Here is a 15,000-nt window from a genome sequence, read left to right on the forward strand (position 1 = left end):
AGACGCATCTATGATTTGCCAGTTGCTTAATGGGGCGGCGTCTCCACTAGTCTGCTTGAGCAGCTGACAGACAAGCTCCTCCCTGAGTGGGCGGAGCTCCCAGGCGGTCTGCAGCAGCCCCTGAATGGCTGACACAGGGTTGGCCACGCCCTCCAGCTGCAGCAGCGAATCAAACATCTTCAGAGCTTCAGAGTGAAGCGAGCCCCGCCTATGACCACGCCTCTCCACTACAGAAACATACAATCACATAACACACACATATGCACACACACATGCATACACACATGCGCACACACAGAAACACAACATACGCACACACACACACACACACACACACACACACACAATATGCACACACACACGTGACACACTATCATGCGCGCACGCACATATGCACGCACACATTTTGCACACACACACATGCACACACACACACATATGCATGCACGCAAGAATAATAACACACATATGCACACACACATATGCGCGCACACACATGCATACACACACATGCACACACACACACACACATGCAAACACACACACACATGCACACACACACATGCACATACCCACACATACACACACACACAAATTCAGATTAATGTATTGTATCACAAATAATGCGTTATATATATGTATCGTGGGACCTTATGTATCGCCGGACTAGGGTTGGCAGGTATCGTTTGGGATTTATCCGACACCGGTGCTAAATCGATACTTTCAAGCGATGCCCGGTGCCAAACGCGTTTGCCGAACCAGTACTTTGTTTTATATTAAAATGGTCATGAATTACTTTTTTTATTGATAAGACAAATTTGAACATAACATTGAACTGTTATATTCAATTTACTATCAATATCTCATTGCGTATAATAGCCTACATTTAAATGTTGAAACAGCTTGCCATGGATGCACACACAATGGTAAGCTCTGCTTTCAAGTTTACCCAGTGTAGGTGGTTTGCCATAAGGTATGTTAAAAACCACTTGCCATAGAACTGCCAGGTCATGGACAACGGCATTTGCAAGCAAGCTAATCTAACATGGACTCTACTTTCCCTAGTTAATTCAGTGTGTTCCAAAATGCTTCAAGAAATGTCATGTCTTCCTCCATAACACGCAATAGCTTTGAACATGTTAGGCTACATGTCGGGGTTGAAGTGTTTAAATTCCCAGCGCTAGTAGGCATTTAACAGCAACTATGGCTAAGCGCTAACACCAGTCAGCTGAGTTTAATTAGCGATAACGGAGATGGTTCCGTAGCCTCTTTGACAGCTTAGTGACATCAGGTATGTAATCTACATATTTATGTTTTTTTGCCAGCTAACTTTTAACATGATCTTCATATTCACTGTGATGCTATATGGGCCTCATGCACACGAAAGATTAATATAATGCCATTATGTTGTTTAGAACACACTGTGAAATAAAGTTTTCACCTTACAACTTTTCTAATAACATTTCAAATAAATGCCAGCTAGCGCATTAGCAAGGATATTGTGTAACGTATACTGTTGATGTTGTTTCATAGCCTTTTGCTTGTTATTATTGTATTAGGCCCACTGCTAGATTTTGACAGGAGCTCATTGATGTCGGCTTTTGGGCTCCGCAAGCTGTCAAACACTGCCCACTCGCCTATGTGGTGCACCCTTCTGGTTTATACATTCAGTGTTTATTATGTTAGCTAACTGTATCTGGATGTGTTGCAATCAGAGCAAGACGTTAGAGATGGCGCATGACATGCAGTGATGCCTCGTATTAAAAAAAAAAAAAAAAAAAAAAAAGCGATTTAAGCGCGAAATGAGGCACCGAAATCCACGTTGTTATTCGATGCAGTTACTACCGTTTGCGTCAGCACCGGTGCCATATTAGAACCGTGTTTTCCGTGCCCAACCCTAATTGTGACGCATATCGTATCGTGAGGTCCTTGCCAATACACAGCCCTAGTAGAGCCAACAGTAGTGAATGTGTGTGTGTGTGTGTGTGTGTGTACGTCTGTGTTTGTGTAATGTGTACACACACACAAACATATTATGTGTGTGTGTACACATTAGGGCTGTCAATCGATTAAAATTAAATTAATCACATATCGTAACACCCCCAATTATCACCACTTTTGTTCAGAAATTCTAAAACAACAATGTTTTTTAACACTTCAAAATAACATTTGCTAAATGAACCTTACATTTTCAGTAGCCATAGGTGTGTAGATTTGAACAAAATCTGGTTTGGTTCTTAGGGGAGCATTTACTGCCTGAAATATCCGATTTTGTTTACCAGCTCCAGAGTTATAGTGCTGGCCTGATGGGTAGCCTATTTTACGCCGTTTCAAAGGCACATGAGCGGTTAGAGCGAGAATTCTTGTCATGAAATTAAAATTCCCTGGAGCTCAAAGCGGTTGTGTACCACGCCAACCTTACAACACTGTTTACAGCTCTTAGTCACGGTAAAATGTCATTTTGGTACATAGCTAATTTAGATACACCTATGGTGTGGGTGCTTGCGTTTCTATAGGAGTCCGCCGTCTTGGTTTGTATAGAAATGGATATTAAGTGACACATCTACGCAAGACGGTGGAAATACGGGACCGACGGTAATAGGGAGAGTTCCGATATATAATTATTGCTGTGAAAGTATTTTAAATATTTAAATGAATCATTGAATAATAAACATTAGTGACATTAAAGTTCAAAAACTCTTTTATTATTATTTTCACTGTTCAAATAATGGCCATAATAATCTATGACATGACCTAATATGCTGAGGAAATAAATTCAAAAGTGCTGCGGGAAGAAGGTTTTTTTTCACATACAAGGCCTATCAGCCCACAGATATAACCAACACTTCCCTCAATGTCAACACTATTTCTTTGCATTGATGTGCGACTTTAGAGTTGACGAACTCCGGTGATATGCAAATTCCTTGCTGCAGACATTGCAGAGGACTTTATTTTTAATCAACACTTTATTTTTATCAACACCATCAGGACGTTTTTGGAAAGTAAATGTTCCAATCAATGATCTAGGCAGCACATTTTCTTCTCTCTGCTTCATTTTACAGTCTAATGGTTACTGACTAGAACGGTTCGGGGACAAAGGTCATACGGAATCGATTAATCTGCGCTATTTTTTTAATCAGTTATTTTTTCAAATTAATTAATTGAAATTAATCAGTTATTTTGACAGCCCTAGTACTCATATGTCTGTGTGTGTGTATTTGTGTGTGTGTGTGTGTGTGTGTGTGTGTGTGTGTGTGTGTGTTTGTGTGTGTGTACACGTATATCTGTGTGTGTGTACGTGTGTGCGTGTGTGTGTTTGTGTGTGTGTGTATGCGTCTGTGTTTGTGTGTGTATACAAATGATGTGTGTGTGTATCACGATGATCGTGTGATGATATTGTGTGTGTGTGTACATGTGTGTGTGTGCGTGCGTGCGTGTGCACATGTGTTTCTGTATGTATGTATGTATGTGTGTGTGTGTGTACACATGTGTGTGTGTGTACACATGTAATGATGTGTTATTATGTATTGTTATTGTACACGTGTGTGTGTGTGTGTGTGTGTGTGTGTGTGTGTGAGATTACCTGGTCCGTATGGCAGGGCCAGCAGTGGTGTGCGTAAGGAGTGTTTGCTGTAGCGCAACAAGGGGTTCCTGAGGTAGATCTGCTCCACCAGCTCCGAATTTAGACTGTTCTCCTACACACACACACACACACACATGTACACACACACACACACACACACACCACGTGTACACACACACACACACACACACACGTGTACACACACACGTACATGTGTACACACACACACGTGCACACACACACACACACACCGTGTACACACACACACACACACACACACACACACACATACGTGTACACACACACACGTGTACACACACACACACACACACACGTGTACACACACACACACACGTGTACACACACACACACACACGAGTACACACACACACACACACACACGTGTACACACACACACACACACCCAAGCAAATATCCATACACAAAAACCATGGAAAATTCTTGTCAGCACCTCATGCTTGTCCATCTAATTTGCCAAAGAGCTCACATTACTCATGGGGATTTGGGTTGTGTGTGTGTGTTTCTGTGTTGTGTGTGTGTGTACCTTGATGTTCAGCAGTAGCTGTTGTGTGTGTGTGTATACCTTGATGTTCAGCAGTAGCTGTTGTGTGTTGTGTGTGTGTGTGTACCTTGATGTTCAGCAGTAGCTGTTGTGTGTGTGTGTGTGTTGTGTGTGTGTGTGTGTGCCTTGATGTTCAGCAGTAGCTGTTGTGTGTGTGTTTCTACTGGAGGTTTGCTGTCAATCACATCCTGGACAGCCGCCGCCCACCTCTGAGCTTCACTCTGAAGCTTAAACACAAGAACACACTCCTGCCGTCGCCCATACACTGCTACTGCCCAGTCACCTAAAAAACACACACACACACACACGGTTCAGAGATGACAACACACTCCTGCCGCCAACCATGAACTGCTACCGCACAGTCACCTAGAATGCATGTGTGTGTGTGTGTGTGTGTGTGTGTGTGTGTGTGTGTGCTCCTGTGTGTGTGTGCATGTGTTTGTGTGTGTGTGTACGTACCTGAAGGAGCGTGTGTGTGTTTGTGATGGTGTGTGTTTACATGTGTGTGTGTGTGTGTATGTGTGCGCGCATACTTGACCTGCAGTGCCGTGCCACACCATGGCAATTTAGAATCTTAAACATCTTGCTAAACATCTCGCCCATTGTAACTGCCATTGTTAATGCAGCAGAGACATTAGTACATTGGACATTAGTACTAAACGTATTGTTGATATTATTGCTAGTTCTGTTAATGCAGCAGAGACATGCTTTGGACATTAGTACGCGTAATACCAGACTGGTTCAACAGCTCTGATGATGTTTTGTAACACTCCTGATGTTGTGCTTGTGGATACAGATAGAAAGGAGGTGCTAGCCCTTGATGTGGGCTGTGTTTATCATCTGTATATGGACATAGCCTTTTGTGAATAATGACTAAATATCAACCCCTCCTTGCAAAGATCAGTGACCTAGGCTAAGACTGGCAGGGCTATGCATGTACGTTTGTGGTATTGGACTGTGTGGCATAAGCAATGCTTTATGTACCCTTGTGTGTGTGTGTGTGTGTTTGTGTGTGTGTGTGTACCTGAGGGAGCATGTGTGTTTGTGTGTGTATGTGTGTGTGTGTGTGTGTGTGTACCTGAGGGAGCGTGTGTGTGTGTGTGTGAGTACCTGAGGGAGCGAGTGTGTGTGTGTGTGTGTGTGTGTGTGTGTGTGTGTGAGTACCTGAGGGCGTGTGTGTGTGTGTGTGTGTGTGTGTGTGTGTGTGTGTGTGTGTACCTGAGGGAGTGTGTGTGTGTTCCTGTATGTGTGTGTGCATGTGCGCATGTGTGTGTGTGTTCGTGTGTGTGTGTGTGTGTGTGTGTGTGTGTGTGTGAGTACCTGAGGGCGTGTGTGTGTGTGTGTGTGTGTGTGTGTGTACCTGAGGGAGTGTGTGTGTGTTCCTGTATGTGTGTGTGCGTGTGCGCATGTGTGTGTGTGTTCGCGCGCGCGCGTGTGTGTGTGTACCTGAGGGAGCGTGTGTGTGTGTGATGGTGCACAGGCTGGTGAGCAGCAGGGAGGAGCGTTTCGGGGCGTTTGATTGGCTGCTGCTGTACTCATCGAGGGAGGCGTGAGTCAAAACAAACCATCGCCGACGCAGCTGCTTAGCCACGCCCCCTGACCACTCCTTATACAGCCAACCTGGAGAGAGAGAGAGGAGGGAGAGAGAGAGAGAGAAGGAGAGAGGGAGGGAGAGAGATGGAGGGAGTGATGGAGAGAGAGGAGGGAAGGAGGGAGAGAGGGAGAGAGAGAGGGAGGGAGAGGAAATAAAAACAAAACACAAACAACACTTTGTTTACATCACACAAACATTAGTTAAAAACAGCTAGTTAGCTGTTATGATGATGATAAACATTAGTTAAAAACAGCTAGTTAGCCGTTATGATGATGATAAACATTAGTAAAAAACATTAGCGATTATGATGATGATAAACATTAGTAAAAAACAGCTGTTATGATGATGATAAACATTAGCTGTTATGATGATGATAAACATTAGTAAAAAACATTAGCTGTTATGATGATGATAAGCATTAGTAAAAAACATTATGATGATGATAAACATTAGTAAAAACATTAGCTGTTATGATGATGATAAACATTAGCAAATAAACATTAACTGTTATGATGATGATAAACATTAGTAAAAAACATTAGCTCTTATGATGATGATAAACATTAGTAAAAAACAGCTAGTTAGCTGTTATGATGATGATAAACATTAGTAAAAAACATTAGCTGTTATGATGATGATAAACATTAGCAGTGTTTGGAATAACGCCGTTTAAAAGAACGGCGTTAGGTAACAACGTTATTTTTTCACTAACGGGGTTAACTAACTAATTACTTTTCCCGTTGTTACAACGCCGTTAACGTTACTGGACGTAAAATGCGGTGCGTTACTATGCATTGATTGAATAAACTGTGTAATCCGAACGCACCCTGGGTTAATAACGATGTAAGCGATTATGATTGGCTAAGGCAGAGTCATGTTTCATGATAGCCAATCAGAGCCAGTGTTTTTACACACTTGCCAGCACACTTGCCACACACACACACGCAACCGCTAAAATAGAGATTCGACGAAACAGCAGAGGTCAGGAGCAATCTGAAAAGTTGGCCTTTTCAAGGTGGAGATATAAGCACTACTTCAAATTCATCAAGGCAAGAACATGCATGTAATGTGTACATTATGTCCAGGAGCAAAGCCTTTGTCGACATTTGTTGTAAGCAAGTCTAATTTAATGAAGCATCTCACACACGCATCTAAACCTAGTGGCCAAAAACACCGATACCTCCACCACAGATGATAGCTTCGCCATCAACTAGCAAAGAAGGACTTCGAACAAAGTCCTCCAAGCAGCAAAGCTAGATCTTTCTGCCTCACAACAAAAACCTATGACACAGGCTGAAGTCTACCATACAGTGGGTCCCCGTTAAGTTTGTTAAGTTTGGACGGGTTTCTTCATGAATCACGCACCCCATTTTCTCAGCAGAAATGGCACAAACTGCAGTTGACACAAACAACCACAAAAGGTGTCACTTGGGTGCCACTACTATTTTTGATCACGACTGACTTACTGCTTCCATGGCCTTAGCGGGGCACGGGAACTTAAATTGATCCACGGTAGTTTAAACACACTTGACAACCCATTCTAATATGAAAATGTAGATGCAATTGTTGTAAAATGGTGCAGCTCCTTTAAAGCACCGTGTGCAGGGATGAGAGAAAGCGAGAGGGATAGGCCTATGTGTGTTAGAACTTAGGCGTGTGGAAAAAGTGCGTGCTGTTGAGACTGGGCGAGTCATATTCAAAATAATGCAAAAAAAAGCAATTATCCTCATTCATTGCAACCAAAGCATGCCTGCTTGCCAACGTTCAAGCGAAAAATATATCAAAGCACCTTTTGCGTTTGAATGTAGCACGAAAAAATGTTTAAACAGCTGGACAAATGATTTAGCTAATTGATTATATAACCTGTACACCAGCAATTGTTGAACATTTACCTGTACAAATTACATTGACAGTAGCCCAGCCTAACAGCATGTTGTAGGCCTACTGTAGACATTTCACTTAAATTGCCTTTTAACATGCCTGCTTGCCAATTCAAGCGACAACGAAAAACATAATAAAACAACAAGAGGGTTGAGTCTGAATGACACTGAGTTTTTAGACACTGAGTTTTTGTAGTTAAGAAATATTTTAAGTATAAAAAAAATGGTCATTCTTGATCTCCTTCACTGGCGCCTATGGAAAAGGCTTAGCGTCCCAAAACAACGATCAATGATCATCAAATTTTCTCTCACATGCTCCTCATAACCATCTATAAAAAGTGTTTTTCTTTTCTTTTTTTGAGCACATCGAATCCCAGGACATAGCACTGGACCTTATAATAGGCTCGAGATATAATTCCAAAGGGGCAGATAGGGGCCACTGCACTTAAAACTTAAAAAGATGAAGCTTTCCGAACTTTAAAGGAAGCTATCGCATGATTTCATGCACGTAAGTGAAAAGGGCCTTGCATCTGTCAAGTTCGCACAGGGCCTCGCATCCCCTTGCGGCGGCCCTGCAGCTCCCCTCCCCTAAGACAGCGAGGAAAAAGTTAAAATCTGCTTGATAAACCGGGGAAAAGTTGACAGGTTTGTTTTAGGTCGGTGATTTTTGTGAAATTGTGCAAGCGACAGCCTTTTCAAGGCATTTCAAGGAAGGAGTCGTAGCATGCAAGCTCCCAAATTGACCCAGTAGCCTAAAGGCATCAATAAATTGTTGGGACTGGGGAGGGTCATGCGTTTTTTCTCAATCACTTTGGCGGGTCATAGAAAAAAATTCTTGCTGGCGAGGGAGGGATCCGTCTTTTTTGACTTCGCAGCTCCCAAAACTCCTCCGGTAGCCCCTTAATTAAATAAATAGCGAACAGTCCCTAATTGATTAATAGCCTAGGCCTACACCAGCAATTGTTGAACATTGACCTGTACAGGACATTGACAGTAGCCCAGCCTAACAAGCAAATGTTGCAAAATACATTTTTGTATTTTTTGTATACATTTACAATTGTACATACAATTGTATACAAATACAAAATACATACGCAATTAATCAGAAATAAATAATGTAATTTGCATCGCTTTATTTAACAAACTGCAAGCAACAAGAGCATTGAGTTAAGCTGTAAGGCCAAACCCAAAAGCAAAAGCCTATCTGTTAAGGCAGTCGATAGGCTATATAACGAGCTGTGTGCCTGGAAAGGCGATGATAACGGCTCTGGTCATCCCATACCCCTCCCCACTTCCTGTAGCCTACCATTATGAATGCCTGTAGCCTAAAAGCGACTTCGTTGCCGTTTTGTGACATTAAGCTTTTTCATGTTAAGCCCCCTCCCCCATCCCTTCTTTCACAAGCGGTGGGGAGTCGCGAGGGCCTAAATAACTTTACTTTTGGTAGACAAAGGAGGGTTCTCAGCGCTTCTGTCGTTTGGCCACAATCCGTTGCAACCAGGCCAGGACAGATATTTTAGAGAGAGAGGCGGTGCAGCTCAGATGTCTTCTTAATTTTCTTTATTCTTTAGTAAAGGTGCAGAACATTATTAAACTTTGACTAACATTTCGATGTGTCGATGTTTTTGACTAACGAACATCGAAGCGTTAGTCAAAGTTTTAATTCTACTACTAAAGAATAAAGAAAATTAGAAACATCTAGCTTCACACCTACAACTTTGGCTAAATATTTCTAAAATCATTTGAGTTTCACTAGTCACATGTTTTAACAAGCAACACTTGTTATTGAACTAATAACAGGCGTGTGTGAAAATTTACTTTATTTTCCATCGGAGAAATAACATATGCAGAGTCTAACCAAGGACAATCTTGCCAAAAAAGCCCTCAAACCTGAAAACACATGAGGCAAAAGTGCAAAACATCACAAAATTAACTAAACTAACAGCATATTTTTTGTATTGCAATCATTTGTAACCTACAGTTGTAACAGCGTAACAGTCGTTTTACTCCCCGGATCGCTCATTATAAAGAGCGTTTAGCGTGTCCCAAAACAGCTATCAATTAATCACCAAGCGTCTTATAAACAAGTATTGCCAGGAGCAACACCTTGCAAAAAATGATAACAATAGGCCTAGGCCTTTATATAGCTCTGCTCCTGCCTTGATTCGAACTCAGAACTGCCTGAAAGTTGCAGACCTGTTCTGGAAATCGTGTATTAACCCACTCGACCGTCAGAACAACGCTATCTGCTTGAGTAGGCCTATTGGGTAGGACTGTAGCCTACACTGGTTGCTGTGGCACAGTCTTGAGTGACCGAATTCGTTTTCTTTGTCATATGAATGCTGTCATTTTGTTAACATTACTGTTAAGGAGATGCTGTAGGCAAAGTCTATATTTCAACCTCGTTAGTGTAGTAAAAGAAATCAGAACTATTCACAAGGTTTCTGGGCAGCATATTTATGTTCTGTTAGCAAGCGAACTTCTCATGACTACCGACAAAGTAGCCTACTGCCAGCTGGATGAAGCTCTCATTTTAAAACATTACTGAGAGACAGACACTGTACAATCAAGAAATCTTGCCACTGAATCCAAAACTATGTTTAACATTATGTACAAGGCTTAGGCTACAGTGGACTAGCATGTTGCAGGGGCTGCTAAAACACAGAAAGCGCACTGAAAACTTCGGCCAATCACAGCCCTTGCTGTCGAATCGCCCGTCTGGTTCGACCGTGGAACTCCACAGCGGACTATGCTGCCCCCAAGCGGCTGCAGTTGTACTTACATTTCACCATTCACCATGATCGTGAATGAAGTGTCAATTTTAACTGGGACCCACTGTAGGTCTGTCGATGTGCAATATCTTGAATTTCCCCTTGGGGATCAATAAAGTGTCTATCTATCTATCTATCTATCTATCTATCTAATAAATATTGAAAGTTATGTAGCCTACAAACACCTGTCAGTTCTACTCATTTCAACTGGCTGCTTAAAAAGCACAAAAAAATCCAAAATCTTTGACATATAGCAACTTTTTTTTTGTAACAGTAACGCAAATAGTTGCTTTCCCTGGTAACGAGTTACTCTTATCATAGAGTAATTCAGTTACTAACTTTTTGGAACAAGTAGTGAGTAACTATAACTAATTACTTTTTTAAAGTAACGTTCCCAACACTGAACATTAGTAAAAAACATTAGCTGTTGTGATGATGATAAACATTAGTAAAAAACAGCTGTTATGATGATGAGGAATGTCATGATAAAACCTAAAGCCCTCAACAGCTCTCGCTAAAAAACAACAGTAACTGTGTGTGTGTGTGTGTGTGTGTGTGTGTGTGTGTGTGTGTACCTCTCATCAGGAACTCCTGGCCCTGGACCCTGGCGTCTCCTTTGCTGCGCTGCAGCAGTGTGATCCAGTGGTGCATCTCCTCTGCGCTGTCAGCGCGGCACTCCAGCAGCCGCTGGGAGAACTGCAGCACGAACGAGAACGGCCTGCAGGGGGCAGCACAGCAGGGTCAGGGGTCACAGGTCAGGGGTCAGGAGAGGTTGGGGGCAAAGAGAGGTGAATAGTTAGAATAGTTTGGGGTTAGGGGCAAGAGGAGGTTGAGGCTAGAAAAGGTCAGGGTTCAGTTGGGCTTAATGTGTGTGTGTTTCTTTTTGTGCGTGTGTGTTAAGTTGGGCTTAATGTGTGTGTGTTTCTTTGTGTGTGTGTGTGTTAAGTTGGGCTTAATGTGTGTGTGTTTCTTTTTGTGCGTGTGTGTTAAGTTGGGCTTAATGTGTGTGTGTTTCTTTTTGTGCGTGTGTGTTAAGTTGGGCTTAATGTGTGTGTGTTTCTTTTTGTGCGTGTGTGTTAAGTTGGGCTTAATGTGTGTGCGTTTCTTTTTGTGCGTGTGTGTGCGTTTGCTACCTATCTGGAGCGTCACAAGCACAGACGGAGTCTATCATCCCAACATCCAGAGATCCCTGATGGAGATGAACAGAGAATCGAGGTCAGAGGGAGAAAAAGCAACAAAGACACTTTTATCTATTTGATTTATTTGTGCATTTAGTAGGGGCAGTACATATTTATTTATTTATTTATTTATTTGTGTATTTAGTAGGGGCAGTACATATTTATTTATTTATTTATTTATTTATTTATTTATTTATTTGTGTATTTAGTAGGGGCAGTACATATTTATTTATTTATTTGTGTATTTAGTAGGGGCAGTACATATTTATCTATTTATTTATTTGTGCATTTAGTAGGGGCAGTACATATTTATTTATTTATTTATTTGTGTATTTAGTAGGGGCAGTACATATGTATTTATTTGTGTATTTAGTAGGGACAGTACATAGTTATTTATTTGTGTATTTAGTAGGGGCAGTACATATTTATTTATTTGTGTATTTAGTAGGGGCAGTACATATTTATTTATTTATTTGTGTATTTAGTAGGGGCAGTACATATTTATTTATTTATTTATTTGTGTATTTAGTAGGGGCAGTACATATTTATTTATTTATTTGTGTATTTAGTAGGGGCAGTACATATTTATTTATTTATGTGTGTATTTAGTAGGGGCAGTACATATTTATTTATTTGTGTATTTAGTAGGGGCAGTACATATTTATTTATTTGTGTATTTAGTAGGGGCAGTACATATTTATTTATTTGTTTGTTTGTGTATTTATTTGTGTATTTAGTAGGGGCAGTACATATTTATTTATTTATTTGTGTATTTAGTAGGGGCAGTACATATTTATTTATTTATGTGTGTATTTAGTAGGGGCAGCACATATTTATTTATTTATTTATTTATTTATTTATTTGTGTATTTAGTAGGGGCAGTACATATTTATTTATTTATTTGTGTATTTAGTAGGGGCAGTACATATTTATTTATTTGTTTGTTTGTGTATTTATTTATTTATTTGTGTATTTAGTAGGGGCAGTACATAGTTATATATATATATATTTATTTGTGTATTTAGTTTTATTTATTCATGAATTTATTTATTTATTTAATAGGAGTAGTACACTTTTATTTATTTATTTATTTGTGTATTTATTTATTTGTGTATTTAGTAGGGGCAGTACATATTTATTTATTTGTTTGTTTGTGTATTTAGTAGGGGCAGTACATATTTATTTATTTATTTGTGTATTTAGTAGGGGCAGTACATATTTATTTATTTATTTATTTTTGTGTATTTAGTAGGGGCAGTACATATTTATTTATTTATTTGTGTATTTAGTAGGGGCAGTACATATTTATTTATTTGTTTGTTTGTGTATTTATTTATTTATTTGTGTATTTAGTAGGGGCAGTACATAGTTATATATATATATTTATTTGTGTATTTAGTTTTATTTATTCATTTATTTATTTATTTAATAGGAGTGGTACATATTTATTTATTTGTTTGTTTGTGTATTTAGTAGGGGCAGTACATATTTATTTATTTATTTGTGTATTTAGTAGGGGCAGTACATATTTATTTATTTATTTATTTGTGTATTTAGTAGGGGCAGTACATATTTATTTATTTATTTGTGTATTTAGTAGGGGCAGTACATAGTTATATATATATATTTATTTGTGTATTTAGTTTTATTTATTCATTAATTTATTTATTTATTTAATAGGAGTAGTACACTTTTATTTATTTATTTATTTATTTATTTGTGTACATGTTTATTTAGTAGGGGCAGTACATTTTTAGGGAGATCAGTATAAAATACACAATGTAAATATGCCAGAACAGCTAGTTTTCATCTGCTGTCCCTAGGCAGTAGTGCTGGGCGGTATGACCAAAAATGTATATCACGGTATTTTTCAAAATTCTTACGGTTTCACGGTATATGACGGTATTTTTTTTTCATGCATAATCAGATGTTCACAGCATTTTCTACAGGTTGAGAGAGGAATTGCTGCAGTACATTGACTAAGGATGGTCTATTTTACTGTCATGATGTAGAATAACGTCACACTAGTGGTAATGCAGTTTTGCATGGCCCCAGAAAATGATGCTGTTTACAAAGAGCCACTCATGATTCTAATGAAGAATCTAATCAGAATGCAAAGACAATTACATTCAAAATACAGAACTTTTACTGTGCAAATTTCACAAACATCTTAAAACCAATACAAAAAGTAGTGCAACTTGCAATAATTACACTTTTTTGAAAATTATATATACTCTGTCAAATAGGCCTATCAGAAACATGCCTTATTGTTATTGTGTGGTTTACATGACGTTAGTGGTAGGCTAACTTTAACTTTATGTGGCCTGCCATGAGCTTCGGTTCAGTTCGCTAGGCAAAACATTAACAAAAAAATTTCGTTTTGGTGCACTGATGACAGTCAGGATAATTTCTAACTAGCCAGCTAGTATTGCTCAGTTCCTGTCTATAACATGCTTTACTTGCTACCTGGATAATTTCAGCGAATATTCTTAAAGTGAGATGAATAATAAGATCATTAAACTTCACTGTGTTCGGTGGGTTGCTAACGAACGACATCACCTACTAGCCAGCTAGTTACAGCTGTTGAACAATCTCAATTTAATTTTCGTGTAAATCCCTTTCAATGCAGTCCCTTAACGTTTTTCCTTAACTAAAGAAACAATTTAAGGTATCCTGTGCAACACCCTTGAATAAACCCCTTACCTAAGGAGAAATTAAGCCTTAAAGGTCATACTTAAGGGGAAAAACTTAAGGTGTTTTGTGTTTACCCTATAACTATGCCTCGCAGTTGCACCATGCGTGCGTGTGAAAAAAGTCCCGTCTGAAACACTGTTGCGCGGTGCAGCGTTCCAAACGTTGTGTAATCAACAGCAACATTTACACCGGTCTACGGTGTGAACCGGTATACCACCCAGCACTACTAGGCAGTTACCATAGAAACCATAAATGCAGCTAGTTTTCATCGGATGTCCCTAGGCAGTTACCATAGAAACCATAAGTACAAAGTAACATACAACACCCCGACACTCAATTGAGGGACAAGACAGAGACTAACAGCAACAGTCAAGATGAGATATAAAGATATAAAAGGACATAGCATAGTGAAGTGTGTGTGTGCCTAAAGTCTTTATGTGTGTGTTTGTGTATGTGTCTTTATGTGTGTGTGTGCATCAGATAGTAAAGTGTATTGTAAGCTTCTGAAGCGTATTGTAACCATAGATAGATAGATACTTCATTGATCCCCCAGGGGAAATTCAAGAATTCAATGAATCAATGTTTTCCGGGCAAAATGATGTCCTTTTTTCCCCAATAGCTGGCCACCCAGTGTCATGTAATGTCACTTGGGCCTTAGCCGTGATTAGCAGACTATGCTAATATCAATTCCATATACAATGTTTGTGTGTGTGTTAA

At 39.7% G+C, this 15,000-nt stretch overlaps 1 protein-coding gene across 1 annotated transcript in view; it reads right to left on the reverse strand.

Annotated features, from left to right (window-relative positions):
* Positions 1-6: 6 nt before the first annotated feature.
* The window catches only part of myo10 (myosin X), a gene marked incomplete at its 3' end in the record, with an annotated part of 112,684 nt that continues 97,690 nt past the window's right edge, over positions 7-15,000 (reverse strand). Inside the window, exons 31-36 of the mRNA XM_048228208.1 lie at positions 11,545-11,600; positions 10,987-11,129; positions 5,613-5,786; positions 4,292-4,449; positions 3,584-3,695; positions 7-227 (exon numbers count right to left, since the gene is read on the reverse strand). Of these exons, the coding sequence (XP_048084165.1) occupies positions 7-227; positions 3,584-3,695; positions 4,292-4,449; positions 5,613-5,786; positions 10,987-11,129; positions 11,545-11,600 (864 nt within the window). The remainder of the gene's footprint in view (positions 228-3,583; positions 3,696-4,291; positions 4,450-5,612; positions 5,787-10,986; positions 11,130-11,544; positions 11,601-15,000) is intronic.

This window comes from Alosa alosa, chromosome 19, assembly GCF_017589495.1.
Source record: "Alosa alosa isolate M-15738 ecotype Scorff River chromosome 19, AALO_Geno_1.1, whole genome shotgun sequence".
NCBI lineage: Eukaryota > Metazoa > Chordata > Actinopteri > Clupeiformes > Clupeidae > Alosa > Alosa alosa.